The following is a 13,902-nucleotide window of genomic DNA, read 5'->3' on the forward strand; positions in this document are numbered from 1 at the left end:
GATTTGGCCGAAGTGGTCGCCCAGCCTTAGAAAGGAAACCAAAGGTTTCCCTTCTAACATCAAAAAATTCATAATGAGTGATGAATATCCATGGCCACGGCTTTAGGTTCTTCATGCGTGGTCCAAGCTGAACGTCAAGAGCAAATTTGGTGTTGTAGCAAGATGTTAAGGTCAACAGGGAGAAGTCTATAAGTGATATGTAAAGTTGGGGCACCGACTAGGCAAAGAACGTCTTAGGATGAACAGATGTCACCCATCTAACAAGGAAGAATGAAGAATGAGACGAATAAAGAAGGGTGATGCCCACTTGAGCACCAGCAGAGGAGCATAGAACGATGAGCAGATATCTGACCAATCAATTGTCGAGAAAGGGAAGTCTCCAGACATTATGATGTCTCAAGGACCGGAAGGTAGGGATGATGTTTCATGGTCATGCTATGGATAAAGAAGGCAGAGAAAACTGTGTCGAAGGGGGATGCTCACTTAAGCACCAGCAAAGAACGATGAGCAGATATCTGACCATTCAATTGTCGAGCAAGGAAAGTCTCCAGACATTATGATGTCTCAAGGACCAGAAGGTAGGGATCGTGTTTCTTGGTCATGCTATGGATAAAGAAGGCAGCGAAAAATGTGCCAAAGGGCGATGCTCACTTAAGTACCAGCAAAGAAGCAAAGTGGGAGGAGCAGACGCCTCAAGATTCAAAATAGGAGGATGGTGGTGTTCATTTTTCTCGGCCTTCTTTGCCACAGCATGACCCAGTGACACCATCCTCTTATTTTTAATATCGAGTCTTCTGCTAATCTCTCTTTGTTTCCTTGCTGATGCTTAAGTGGACATCACCCTTCTGCTTTTTTTTCACTGCCTTCTTTGTCCATAGCATGACCAATAAACACCATCCCTACCTTCTGGTCCTTGAGACATCATCATGTCTGGAGACTTTCATTGCTCGACAATTGATTGGTCAGATATCTGCTCATCGTTCTCAAGTGGGCATCACCCTTCTTTATTAGTCGCCTTGCTTCTTTCTTGACTAGTGATCAGATATCTAACCAATAAAGAAGAGTGATGCAAAAAAATATAAAAAGATGAGCAGATGTCGAACCAACTGAAGTAGGTGATCATCTAAAAAGGTGTCCACATATGATAATGTCTCAAAACACCAGAATGGACAGATGGTGTTCACTGCTCATGCCATGGACCAAGAAGGCAGATAACTAATAATTAATGATTAACTATTTAAAATAGGAGAAGAGCATTCATTGCTCAGGTTCCATTATTGCAAAGGAGGTCTCAGGACATAGAGATGTCTTAGTGACCAGATGGGAGGGATGGTGTTTACAAGTAATGCATCAACGAAGCCAAGACAGTCCCAGAACTGGTAGATGTTTCACCAACAAGTATACTAGATATATTGCTCCTTACCAGAAAAGCATTGGAAATCTCAGAATGAACAGATGTCTCATCAATCAAAAAGTCTCAGGGCTGACAAATGTCTTATTGACCTGAAGGGAAGGATGGAGGTCATTGGCCATGGAATATCACACAAAGAGCAAAAAAGACAAGTAAAACAACCAATGTGGGAGGATGGTTTTCATTCATTCCTCATTCACCAGTGGTGCAAAGAAGGTCTTAGGACAAAAAGATGTCTCAGTGACCAGAGGGAAAGAATAGCCACCAAAAAAGTATGAACAGATGTCTCATCAACCATTAGGGTTCTTCTCTAGTCATGTATCAGAGGAGGTCCCGAGATGAGCAGATATATTTGAGCTCCGGTCTAGGAATGGACAAAAATAAAAACCAAGAGGTAGATGTCCTACTGACTAATAAAGAAGAGGTGGACACCATCTGTACACATGATGGTAGAAACATAGGATATAAAGATGTCTCAGTGACCAGGACAAAATATGGTGTTCATTGGTCCAGCAAAGCTAAGAAGGTCCAAGGATGAGCACACAGATGTCTCACCAACCATAAGGTCTCAGGACACAAAGATGTGTTAACGATCAGAAGGGAAGAGCGGTGTTCACCCTCATGGACCAAAGGCGGATGAGCAGAACCACAAGATGATGGGAGTTTATTGCTCATGGTGGTGCAAATGAAGATGTCTCCATGACCAGAAGGTATTAACTTAATTGGTCATGCACTTATGAAATTAAGAAAGTACTAAAATAAGTAGATGTCTTGTCATGAAGTAGGGTAGGCATACTGCTTTCCATTAATGCACCAGAAGAACGTTAAACATCTCATGTCTCACCAACCAAGAGGTCTCCAAACATGAAGATGAAGTAACGATCAGAAGGGCAGGATGGACCAGGAAGACTTAGAGGATTCCAGAAAGGACAAATGTCCTGGAGCGTATAGGAGTCTGGGTTATTCCCTGTTGTCTCATGATGAGCACCAACGTTTAGTGTTGACGGCTACTCGTCACAATGGTGGAGACATTTCTGGTCTGTTCCCATGAGAATTGGACATTGAGACAATTTGGAAAAGTTCTTCAAGTTGCATCCAGATTATGAAGGCCCATGATGTCACAGATGTTGACGCTGTGTAGTCATACAATGGCAGCTCTGGACTTGGCCATGGATCAGTCTTCTCGTTTGAAGTCACCATTGGCTACTAATAAACGTTGACGTGTCCACCCAGCGAGCCATCTGGACCTGATAAGGAGACATCTGGGACTTATTAAGCTTGTCAAGAGCCCAATAAAACCAGACTGAGTCTGATTAGCAGATCCGGGTTGTGAAGCGGACGGCGCAGGGAGTGTGAAAAAAATGGCGTCGTATCTCCACAATATCTTCCTCAATGCTCCCTGCTCCACCGTCCTAAGGTGGCCCATCTACTGAGATACTTCACTACTAGAGACAAACTGGGCAATTGCCCAAGGTCCAAATCTCTTTGAGCGCCCACAAAGAGCAAACTAAATCTTCCCGATACTATTAGGCAGTGTATGGCGGTGTTATCCAGGAACCAAGTGCAGTATTATATATAACTAATATGCCAATATAATGTGGGCTATGTAACAGAATAATTTGGAATATTGCATATTATGTGGGCACTATATGGTGGTATTATGTGGGCTGTATATGGTAGTTTTATCTCTGCACTATATAGTGGTATTATATATCATAATATTATATAGGCATTATATGGAAGTATTATGTGAGCTGTATAAGGCAGTATAATGTTGGTACTATATGGTGGTACTATGTAGGCTGTATATGGTAGCATATCAATGCCACTATATGGTGGTACAGTATTTTGTGAGCTGCTAATGGCAGTTTTATCTTGGCACTACACAGTATTGTGGTATTTTGTTCATGGCAGTATTATCTTGGGACTATATGGCGGTATTATATAGGCTGTATATGGTAATATATTATTGGCACTATCTGGTAGTATTATGTACAGTAGGTTTTATATGGTAATATATTATTGGCACTATATGGCGGTATTATATAGGCTGTATATGGTAATATATTAGTGGCACTATATGGCGGTATTGACTGTATATGGTAATATATTATTGGCACTATATGGCGGTATTATATAAGCTGTATTATTGGCACTATCTGGTAGTATTATGTAGGTTGTATATGGTAATATATTATTGGCACTATATGGCGGTATTATATAGACTGTATATAGGAATGTATTGGCACTATCTGGTAGTATTATGTAGGTTGTATATGGTAATATATTATTGGCACTATATGGCGGTATTCTATAGGCTGCATATGGTAATTTATTATTGGCACTATATGGTGGTATTATATAGGCTGTACATGGTAATATATTATTAGCACTATATGGCGGTATTATATAGGCTGTATATAGGAATATATTAGTGGCACTATATGGCGGTATTGACTGTATATGGTAATATATTATTGGCACTATATGGCGGTATTCTATAGGCTGCATATGGTAATTTATTATTGGCACTATATGGTGGTATTATATAGGCTGTACATGGTACTATATTATTAGCACTATATGGCGGTATTATATAGACTGTATATAGGAATATATTGGCACTATCTGGTAGTATTATGTAGGTTGTATATGGTAATATATTATTGGCACTATATTGCGGTATTATATAGGCTGTATATGGTAATATATTATTGGCACTATCTGGTAGTATTATGTACAGTAGGTTGTATATGGTAATATATTATTGGCACTATATGGCGTCATTATATAGGCTGTATATGGTAATATATTAGTGGCACTATATGGCGGTATTGACTGTATATGGTAATATATTATTGGCACTATTGGGTGGCATTTTGTGAGCTGTATAAGGCAGCATTATATTGGCACTATATAGTAAGGTAGCATTGCATGACCTTTGTATGGTAGAATATTATTGGCACTATATTGTGAACTGTTTATGGCAGTTTAATCTTGGCATATATGGTGGTATTATGTATGCTGTATATGGTAGCATATCATTGCCACTATATAGTGGTACACTATTTTGTGAGCTGTATAAGGTAGTATATTGGCACGATATGGAGATATAGTTTATGACAGTATTATCTTGGCACTATATGGTGGTATAAAGTAGGCTGTATATGGTAGCATATTATTTGCACTTTATGATGGTATTTTGTGAACTGTATATGGCTGTTTAATCTTCGCACTATATGGTGGTATTATGTAGGCTGTATATGGTAGTATAATATAGTGTTATTATGTGAGCTGAATGTGGCGGTATAATGGCACTATAAGGTTGTATTATGTGGACTATATATTGTATTATTTTGGCATTATATGGCAGTATTATTTCGGCTGAAATAACAAGAAGAAAAAGTCTAAAAACGCTTACATGAGGCCCAGGGCCCCATTTTCAACATTAGTCATCCTCCCCTATCCTGCTGCAGATATTCCCATACGTTCGCTTAATAGATGGGAAAATATCCAGACAATATGGAGCACATATTTATAGAGTTTATTGTTTTGTTTTTTTCTCGTTTTTTTTTTCTTGGCATTGTTCATCCGAATGTATTATGTGGAATTGACTCCTTGTGTTTCCTGATTCCCTGCAGATGTACCGTGGCTTTAAGAAGATGCCTCATGTGCAGTACATCTACACCGAGTCTTCGGAGAGCCTGTGCGGAGTCAAGCTGGAGGTCAATAAGTACCAGTATCTCATCACAGGTGGGTACACATATTGTCCACTGCACTGTGGTATTATTTAGGCGCTGTATAAATGTATTATGCTGCTATATATACTCCGTACGGTACTGTATGGCAGTATTATATGGACACATTTGTTGCCCACTGCACTGTGGTATTATTTAGTCGCTGTATAAATGTATTATGCTGCTATATATACTCCGTACGGTACTGTATGGCGGTATTATATGGACACATTTGCTGCCCACTGCACTATGGTGTCATTTAGGCGCTGTAACAATGTATAATGCTGCTATATATACTCCGTACGGTACTGTATGGCGGTATTATATGGACACATTTGTTGCCCATTGCACTATGGTGTCATTTAGGCGCTGTACCAATGTATAATGCTGCTATATATACTCCGTACGGTACTGTATGGCGGTATTATATGGACACATTTGTTGCCCACTGCACTATGGTGTCATTTAGGCACTGTACCAATGTATAATGCTGCTATATATACTCCGTACGGTACTGTATGGCGGTATTATATGGACACATTTGTTGCCCACTGCACTATGGTGTCATTTAGGCACTGTACCAATGTATAATCTGCTATATATACTCCGTACGGTACTGTATGGCGGTATTATATGGACACATTTGTTGCCCACTGCACTATGGTGTCATTTAGGCGCTGTACCAATGTATAATGCTGCTATATATACTCCGTACGGTACTGTATGGCGGTATTATATGGACACATTTGTTGCCCACTGCACTATGGTGTCATTTAGGCACTGTACCAATGTATAATGCTGCTATATATACTCCGTACGGTACTGTATGGCGGTATTATATGGACACATTTGTTGCCCACTGCACTATGGTGTCATTTAGGCACTGTACCAATGTATAATCTGCTATATATACTCCGTACGGTACTGTATGGCGGTATTATATGGACACATTTGTTGCCCACTGCACTATGGTGTCATTTAGGCGCTGTACCAATGTATAATGCTGCTATATATACTCCGTACGGTACTGTATGGCGGTATTATATGGACACATTTGTTGCCCACTGCACTATGGTGTCATTTAGGCACTGTACCAATGTATAATCTGCTATATATGCTTCCTATGGTACTATATGGCGGTATTAGGTGGACACAGTTGTTGCCCACTGCACCATGGTATCATTTAGGCACTGTACCAATGTATAATCTGCTATATATACTCCGTACGGTACTGTATGGCGGTATTATATGGACACATTTGTTGCCCACTGCACTATGGTGTCATTTAGGCGCTGTACCAATGTATAATGCTGCTATATATACTCCGTACGGTACTGTATGGCGGTATTATATGGACTCATTTGTTGCCCACTGCACTATGGTGTCATTTAGGCGCTGTACCAATGTATAATACTGCTATATATACTCCGTACGGTACTGTATGGCGGTATTATATGGACTCATTTGTTGCCCACTGCACTATGGTGTCATTTAGGCGCTGTACCAATGTATAATACTGCTATATATACTCCGTACGGTACTGTATGGCAGTATTATATGGACTCATTTGTTGCCCACTGCACTATGGTGTCATTTAGGCACTGTACCAATGTATAATCTGCTATATATACTCCGTACGGTACTATATGGCAGAATTATGTGGATACAGTTGTTCTCGACTGTATTATGGTATTATCTAGGCACTGTATCAATGTATTATGCTGCTATATATAGTCCGTACGTTACTATATGTCAGTATTATGTCGATACGGTTGTTGTCCACTGTACTGTGTCCACTGCAGTATGGCACTATCAAGGTCTAGTGTTACTATGGAGGCAATGTATATAACTATGTGGCGGTATTATGTGGATCCAGTTGTTAATTTCACTACAGTACTTTCTAGTCACTATATAGTAGTATTATCAAGGCAATGTATTATGCTGCTATATATTCTCTGCAAGGTACTATATGACGGTATTGTGTGGACACAGTTGTTGCCCACTGCACTATAGCATTCTCTGTATCCATGTATTATGCAGATATATGTACACTGTACGGCACTGTATGGCGGTATTATTTGGATACAGTTGTCTAGTGGAATTATTAAGGCAATGTATTAGGTTGTTATGGTTTTAAATGAGCACTATATTGTGGTATTATGTAGACGCAGTAATTGTCATCTGACTGCATTATAGTATTAACCAGGCCCTGTATGGCGGTATTATTAGGGCAACATATTATGCCGTTATGTGGACACTGTATGGTACTATTATATCGGCACTATGTGGCGGTATTATTTATTATATTGCATATTATTATTTAACCCTATTATGGCACAATTACGCTTTGATACTAATGGAAGAGGTCATCTTTTGGCGAAGGGTCTCCACTTTTAAGTGTCCTATTCTCGCCTTCTCAGAAAATCGGAGAGAGCAGAGATGAAGATCCCTACTCCCCATTGTGCAATGCTCCTCTTAATCCAACGTTCTCGTAACTAACAAAGGCTGAACATCAATGACCAATTAGTAATAATAGTATAGCGGTATAATAATACGGTATAATATATAATATGGATTTTATGGGGTTATAATAGGTCTCGTCTTCTTCCTCCTAGGGCGTGTGTACGAGGGGAAGGTGTACACCGGCCTGTGTAACCTGATCGAGAAGTGGGATAAGCTGACACTTGCCCAGCGCAAGGGACTCAATCACCGCTACCACCAGGGATGTAGCTGCAAGGTACGGGGGGGCAATCCTTGGTTACCCCCAATACAATCTAGGTCCAATCACTGACGATCGCCCGACCGATCGATTCATATAATTGATTTGATACCCTTTTTGCTGTAGAGTAGAGTGCATCTACAGGCTGCACAGACTTGTTTTAGGTCCCTCCCACTTAGAGGCTCCACCCACTGACAATTTAAAGAAACAGTACACCGTAATTATGAAACTCTCCTAAATGGTCCTCCTTCATTTTTTTTTTTTTTTCACAGATCAAGCCTTGCTATTACCTCCCGTGCTTCATCACGTCGAAGAGCGAGTGTCTGTGGACGGATATGCTCTCCAACTTTGGCATCCCCGGCTACCAGTCTAAGAATTACGTCTGCGTCAAGCAGAAGGAAGGTTACTGCAGTTGGTCCAGAGGATGGACACCACCAGACAAATCCGTAATCAACACCACGGACCCCTGAAGCCGTCGGACACTTAAAGGGGAGACCCCCCCAGAAAAAAAACTGTAAAAGGACAGTAACCCTGAAGTATATACAGCAATGAAATTAGTGCCTGATTTCTTGCTAAAAAAAAAAAAATAGCACTTGGAACACACACGTCTTTACCATCATACTGAAAGTATATTTTTAATCACTTTTTTTTATTTTTGTAATTTTTTTGTTTTTAAATTTTCCAATCACCCATTTAGGCCAGATTATGTGCAGGGTACTTGCTCGATTTTCTTCTCCTTCCTTCTACGAATGGTCTATTAGGCCATTACTAGAGACTGTCATTAGTGGGGAAAAAATCCTACCATGGTGAAACAGTGCAGTGGATTTTTTTTTTTTTTTTTGTAATTCAACCTCCGGCCACAAGGAGTGCTGTGTTAGAAAAAAAAAAATTACAGATATGGCTTCTAGGTTGCGATTAGTGCATTTTTTTTCGGCGAGGAGGATAAAGTAAAGGGGTGATTTAGATATTTTAATGTGAAATGTTGGACCAGGTCAACCCTCGCATATGATTTGTGAGACTGACTATGCCTAGCTAGGCAGGTTAGGATGATGGCAATAATTGGTCATGTGTGATGCCTTGCGGGTCTGGGCAGAAAATATCCATAAAATTTTTTAAAAAAAAAATAAGCTATTTTAGATGACTATGAAGGTTACAGTGGCCCAGGCGGTAAACTATAAAAAGGCCACAGATTCAGATGCAGCGCCCTCTTGTGGCCTGGAGTTCTATATATAGTATTTGGACTTAAAATTAAACTTTTTTGTATAAAAAATAAAATATGTATATATCTTTATCGCGTATGATAAAATCTAGGATTCAATATTTTGGATCAACTGAATGAAAATATTGCAAAACGCCTTTAATTTTTATTTTATAAAAGAAAAAAAGTTGTACAAGATGAGAAAACATGGCTGATTTCTTCCACAAAGAGCGCCCACATCAATGCACGGGCCTGTAATTGTTGCTACAGTTTAGCTCTATTGAAGTAAATGTGGCTAAGTTGCAATACCACACACGGCCTGTTGACAGGTGTGGCGCTATTTTAGAAGAAATCGGCCATTTTTTTAAATTCTGTACAGTCCCCTTTATGTAATCCGACGGGAATAAGAATATACAAACCAATGTGGTGTGAAATGAGGTCAAAACGATAAAAAAAAGAACTGAGTGTTACGATGAAAATCGAATAAATAATCTTAGTAGTTAAGACTAAAATTTAGGTTCTCTTTTGTATTTTACGTACAGCAGGATGTAGGAATAATCAGTTTTGGGTCACAAAGTGAGACATGGGTCGTATTTACACTCATGATAATGAGGATTATAAAATGTATCATATGCAGTTGCACCTCCGAGTCTATAGGGGTGCTCTTATTTACTGGCTGTTTTTATATTTGTTATTAAAACATTTCAGACCTGTCACTTGCAATGACAATTTGTCAACCTGGTGTAAATGCCGCCGTTCTCCTGAATCCGGCGATGTTTTTTTTTTGTTCCTGCGCCTCTCCGTTCCTGAGATATGACCCTTTCTTCCCAGTATGCAAACTTAATCATTTGTACAACCAGGCATGGTCTTCAAGGAGGACTACACCCACTTGGCTAACAAGACTGGAATTCTATATAAAAAAAAGAAAGGGTCATATCTCAGGAATGGAGAGGCGTAGGAACACAAGACTAACATCGCCAGATTCAGGAGAACGGCGGCATTTACACCAGGTAAGAAAAAGTACATATTTACACCCTATCCAAATTTCAGGATATCCTTACAAAAGTTTTATCCAAAATGTTTTTTTTTTTTTTTTTCAATATTCCTTTGAGAATATTCTAAAACAATCTGCACTGAGCTGTGGTGCCTTGACGTGTCCCTAAATTATATCTATTTTTTTGTTTCTTTTTTTACTGGATTTTTTTTTATAGAAGCATTTATATGTAGATCTCTAATATAAATTCTGGATTTTCTGACATAATGGGTGACTAAGTTTTACCGCGATTGTGTGACGTAACCTATTTCCTGTTTATATATATATATATATATTTTTAATTTTCTCTTATTATTTATCGATTGTAGAGGAAAGGTTTTTTTTTTTGTTTTTTTAATATATCTTCACTCCATTCCAAGTAGGGAATAGGTTTTTTTTTTGTTTTTTTTTTACGCTATTTACAAGGTTTGCTACAATTATATCACAGAGAAGGATATTTTATATGAATATGCTTTTATATATTTGCAGAAAATATTCTTGGTGTCTGATGCGGAGCGCTGCGTTTTATGTCGGGTTTTTTTTGTTTGTTTTTTTTTTGTAGGTAGATTTAGAAAGTTGTATTTTCGTAAAACTTTGCTTCGTAGCTCCCATAAAAAGCAATCGGGTTGGGTCAAACTACAACTCCTATCCTCCGCAACTCCTGTCCACGGAGCCACGGGAAACAGAATTTAAAGGGGCGGGTCAACTTTATTTTTTTATTATTTTTTTTATTTTTTTTTTGTAGTTTTATTCTCCATTCACAACCAAAGTGACAACGATGAAACAACGAGAAAATCATCAGCGGAAAGTGCCAGCAAAGCAAAGGACGTAATCCGCAGTAAAATCTGCAGCATTTCAGCAGCGAAATTCGGTGCCGATTTTGCTGCAGATTTTTGCATACCTTTGTTCACCCGCTGCGTTTTTTTTTATGCAGAAAATACGCTGCAGATTCCAGAACAAGCAAGTGTAGGTGATTTCTAAAATCTGCAGGATCTTAATACTTTTGGCGTTTTTCACCCATTCATGGCAAAAAAAAAAGGAACAAAAATGGGCGTAAAAAACGGGACAAACGTGTGTAAATAAAGCAGCGTTTTTCCTTTCCAAAGTTCTGCAGAAAAATCTGCTGCAAATAATCAACCTGGTGCGCATACACACTGCAGAGTATTTGGGGCGGATTTTCTGCAAGGATTTGCTTGCAGAAAATCCTGAGATTCCGCTGATACATTTTTTTTTTTCCTGCTGCGTCGGTGGAGGAGGGGGATCTAAAACAAGCATAAGTGGCCCCCGGCCACTAATGGGCACAGCAAACAACGCCGCCCCTTCAGATCACTGGGCAACGATGCCGAGGGGAGCCGGCCGGCCAATCGGATACGGCTGAGATACACGATGGACCCTAATGACTTGTTTGCCTGGTTCAGATCTGGACGGTCAATGACCCGTGCTGCAGAACGTTGCACCTTTCCCGCATCACATGATGTCATGACCCAAGCAGGGTAGCTCATCGGATTCTGTGGCCAGGAGATGCTGGGAGTAGTAGTCCCACCCTGCCCTGTACATACACATTAGGAGCGGCTGGTGGAGGGGTATGGGGTCACCGGTGGAGATCTGCGCCCTGCGCTGCCGGTGGCCACTTGTTTGTGTCATGTTATTTATGAACTGTATATTCTGTGATTGTATATTGGCTTCTGCTCTAAAATGTTTGTGTTTTGCAGTATATTTTATCCTAAACATTAAACAAATCCTTTATATTTCTATCAAACCCGCGGATCCTGTCTCCTCTGTTACTGTACGCGACTTCCGCGCATCCATGGTCAGGCGCCAAGTAACCTCCTCCACCGCGCCCAAGGGTGCAGGCCGGGAGGGAAGGACTGTAGGGAGGAACCATGACCATCAACAAAACTGTACCCAGGTCATTGGAGGAGATCTGTTCATGTATGGTCGGGCGCCAAGTAACCTCCTCTACCGCGCCCAAGGGTGCAGACCGGGGAGGGAAGGACTGTAGGGAGGAACCATGACCATCAACAAAACTGTACCAAGGTCATTGGAGGAGATCTGTTCATGTATGGTCGGGCGCCAAGTAACCTCCTCTACCGCGCCCAAGAGTGCAGACCGGGGAGGGAAGGACTGTAGGGAGGAACCATGACCATCAACAAAACTGTGCCCTGGACACTGGAGACGATCTGTTCATGTATGGTCAGGCGCCAAGTAACCTCCTCTACCGCGCCCAAGGGTGCGACTAGGGAGGCAAGGACTGTAGGGAGGAACCATGACCATCAACAAAACTATACCAAGGTCATTGGAGGAGATCTGTTCATGTAAGGTCAAGCGCCTGTAACCTCCTCTACCGCGCCCAAGGGTGCAGACCGGGGAGGGAAGGACTGTAGGGAGGAACCATGACCATCAACAAAACTGTGCCCTGGACACTGGAGACGATCTGTTCATGTATGGTCAGGCGCCAAGTAACCTCCTCTACCGCGCCCAAGGGTGCGACTAGGGAGGCAAGGACTGTAGGGAGGAACCATGACCATCAACAAAACTATACCAAGGTCATTGGAGGAGATCTGTTCATGTAAGGTCAAGCGCCTGTAACCTCCTCTACCGCGCCCAAGGGTGCAGACCGGGGAGGGAAGGACTGTAGGGAGGAACCATGACCATCAACAAAACTGTGCCCTGGACACTGGAGACGATCTGTTCATGTATGGTTGGGCGCCAAGTAACCTCCTCTACCGCGCCCAAGGGTGCGACTAGGGAGGCAAGGACTGTAGGGAGGAACCATGACCATCAACAAAACTATACCAAGGTCATTGGAGGAGATCTGTTCATGTAAGGTCAGGCGCCTGTAACCTCCTCTACCGCGCCCAAGGGTGCAGACCGGGGAGGCAAGGACTGTAGGGAGGAACCATGACCATCAACAAAACTGTACCAAGGTCATTGGAGGAGATCTGTTCATGTATGGTCGGGCGCCAAGTAACCTCCTCTACCGCGCCCAAGGGTGCAGACCGGGGAGGGAAGGACTGTAGGGAGGAACCATGACCATCAACAAAACTGTACCAAGGTCATTGGAGGAGATCTGTTCATGTATGGTCGGGCGCCAAGTAACCTCCTCTACCGCGCCCAAGGGTGCAGACCGGGGAGGGAAGGACTGTAGGGAGGAACCATGACCATCAACAAAACTGTACTCAAGACATTGGAGGAGATCTGTTCATGTATGGTCAGTCGCCTAGTAACCTCCTCTACTAGGTCCAAGGGTACAACCTGGGAGGGAAGGACTGTTGGGAGTAACCATGACCAAAGTCTCTGCTCCACCATGACCCATCATCAACAATCTGTACCCAGTACATTGGAGGAGATCTGTTCATGTATGGTCAGGTGCCAAGTAACCTACTTTACCACGCCCAAGGGTGCAGACTGGGGGAGGAAGGACTGTAGGGAGGAATCATGACCATCAACAAAATTGTACCCAGGACATTGGTGGAAATATGTTCATCTATGGTCGGGCACCAAGTAATCTCTTCTACTAGGTCCGAGGGTGCAGAGTGGGGAGGGAATGACTGAAGGGAGTAACCATGACCAAAAGCCCCCATGCCACCATGACCCCATCATCAACAAAACTATACTCAGGACATTGGAGGAGATCTGTTCATGTAAGGTCGGGCGCCAAGTAACCTACTCTACCGCACCCAAGGGTGCAGACCGGGAGGGAAGGACTGTAGGGAGGAACCATGACCATCAACAAAACTGTAACAAGGCCATTGGAGAAGATCTGTTCATGTATGGTCGGGTGCCAAGTAACCTACTCTACCG

General features: G+C 41.7%; 2 protein-coding genes across 2 annotated transcripts in view; one reads left to right on the plus strand and one right to left on the minus strand.

Moving 5' to 3' along the window:
- Positions 1 to 9,577, plus strand: part of TIMP3 (TIMP metallopeptidase inhibitor 3) — a 28,707-nt gene extending 19,130 nt beyond the window's left edge. Inside the window, exons 3-5 of the mRNA XM_069763163.1 lie at positions 5,053 to 5,164; positions 7,764 to 7,885; positions 8,140 to 9,577. Of these exons, the coding sequence (XP_069619264.1) occupies positions 5,053 to 5,164; positions 7,764 to 7,885; positions 8,140 to 8,337 (432 nt within the window). The 3' untranslated portion in view covers positions 8,338 to 9,577. The remainder of the gene's footprint in view (positions 1 to 5,052; positions 5,165 to 7,763; positions 7,886 to 8,139) is intronic.
- The window catches only part of SYN3 (synapsin III), a 222,306-nt gene that overhangs the window by 92,631 nt on the left and 115,773 nt on the right, over positions 1 to 13,902 (minus strand). The gene's annotated exons all lie outside the window — the stretch shown is intronic.

Source organism: Ranitomeya imitator, chromosome 4, assembly GCF_032444005.1.
Source record: "Ranitomeya imitator isolate aRanImi1 chromosome 4, aRanImi1.pri, whole genome shotgun sequence".
Lineage (NCBI taxonomy): Eukaryota > Metazoa > Chordata > Amphibia > Anura > Dendrobatidae > Ranitomeya > Ranitomeya imitator.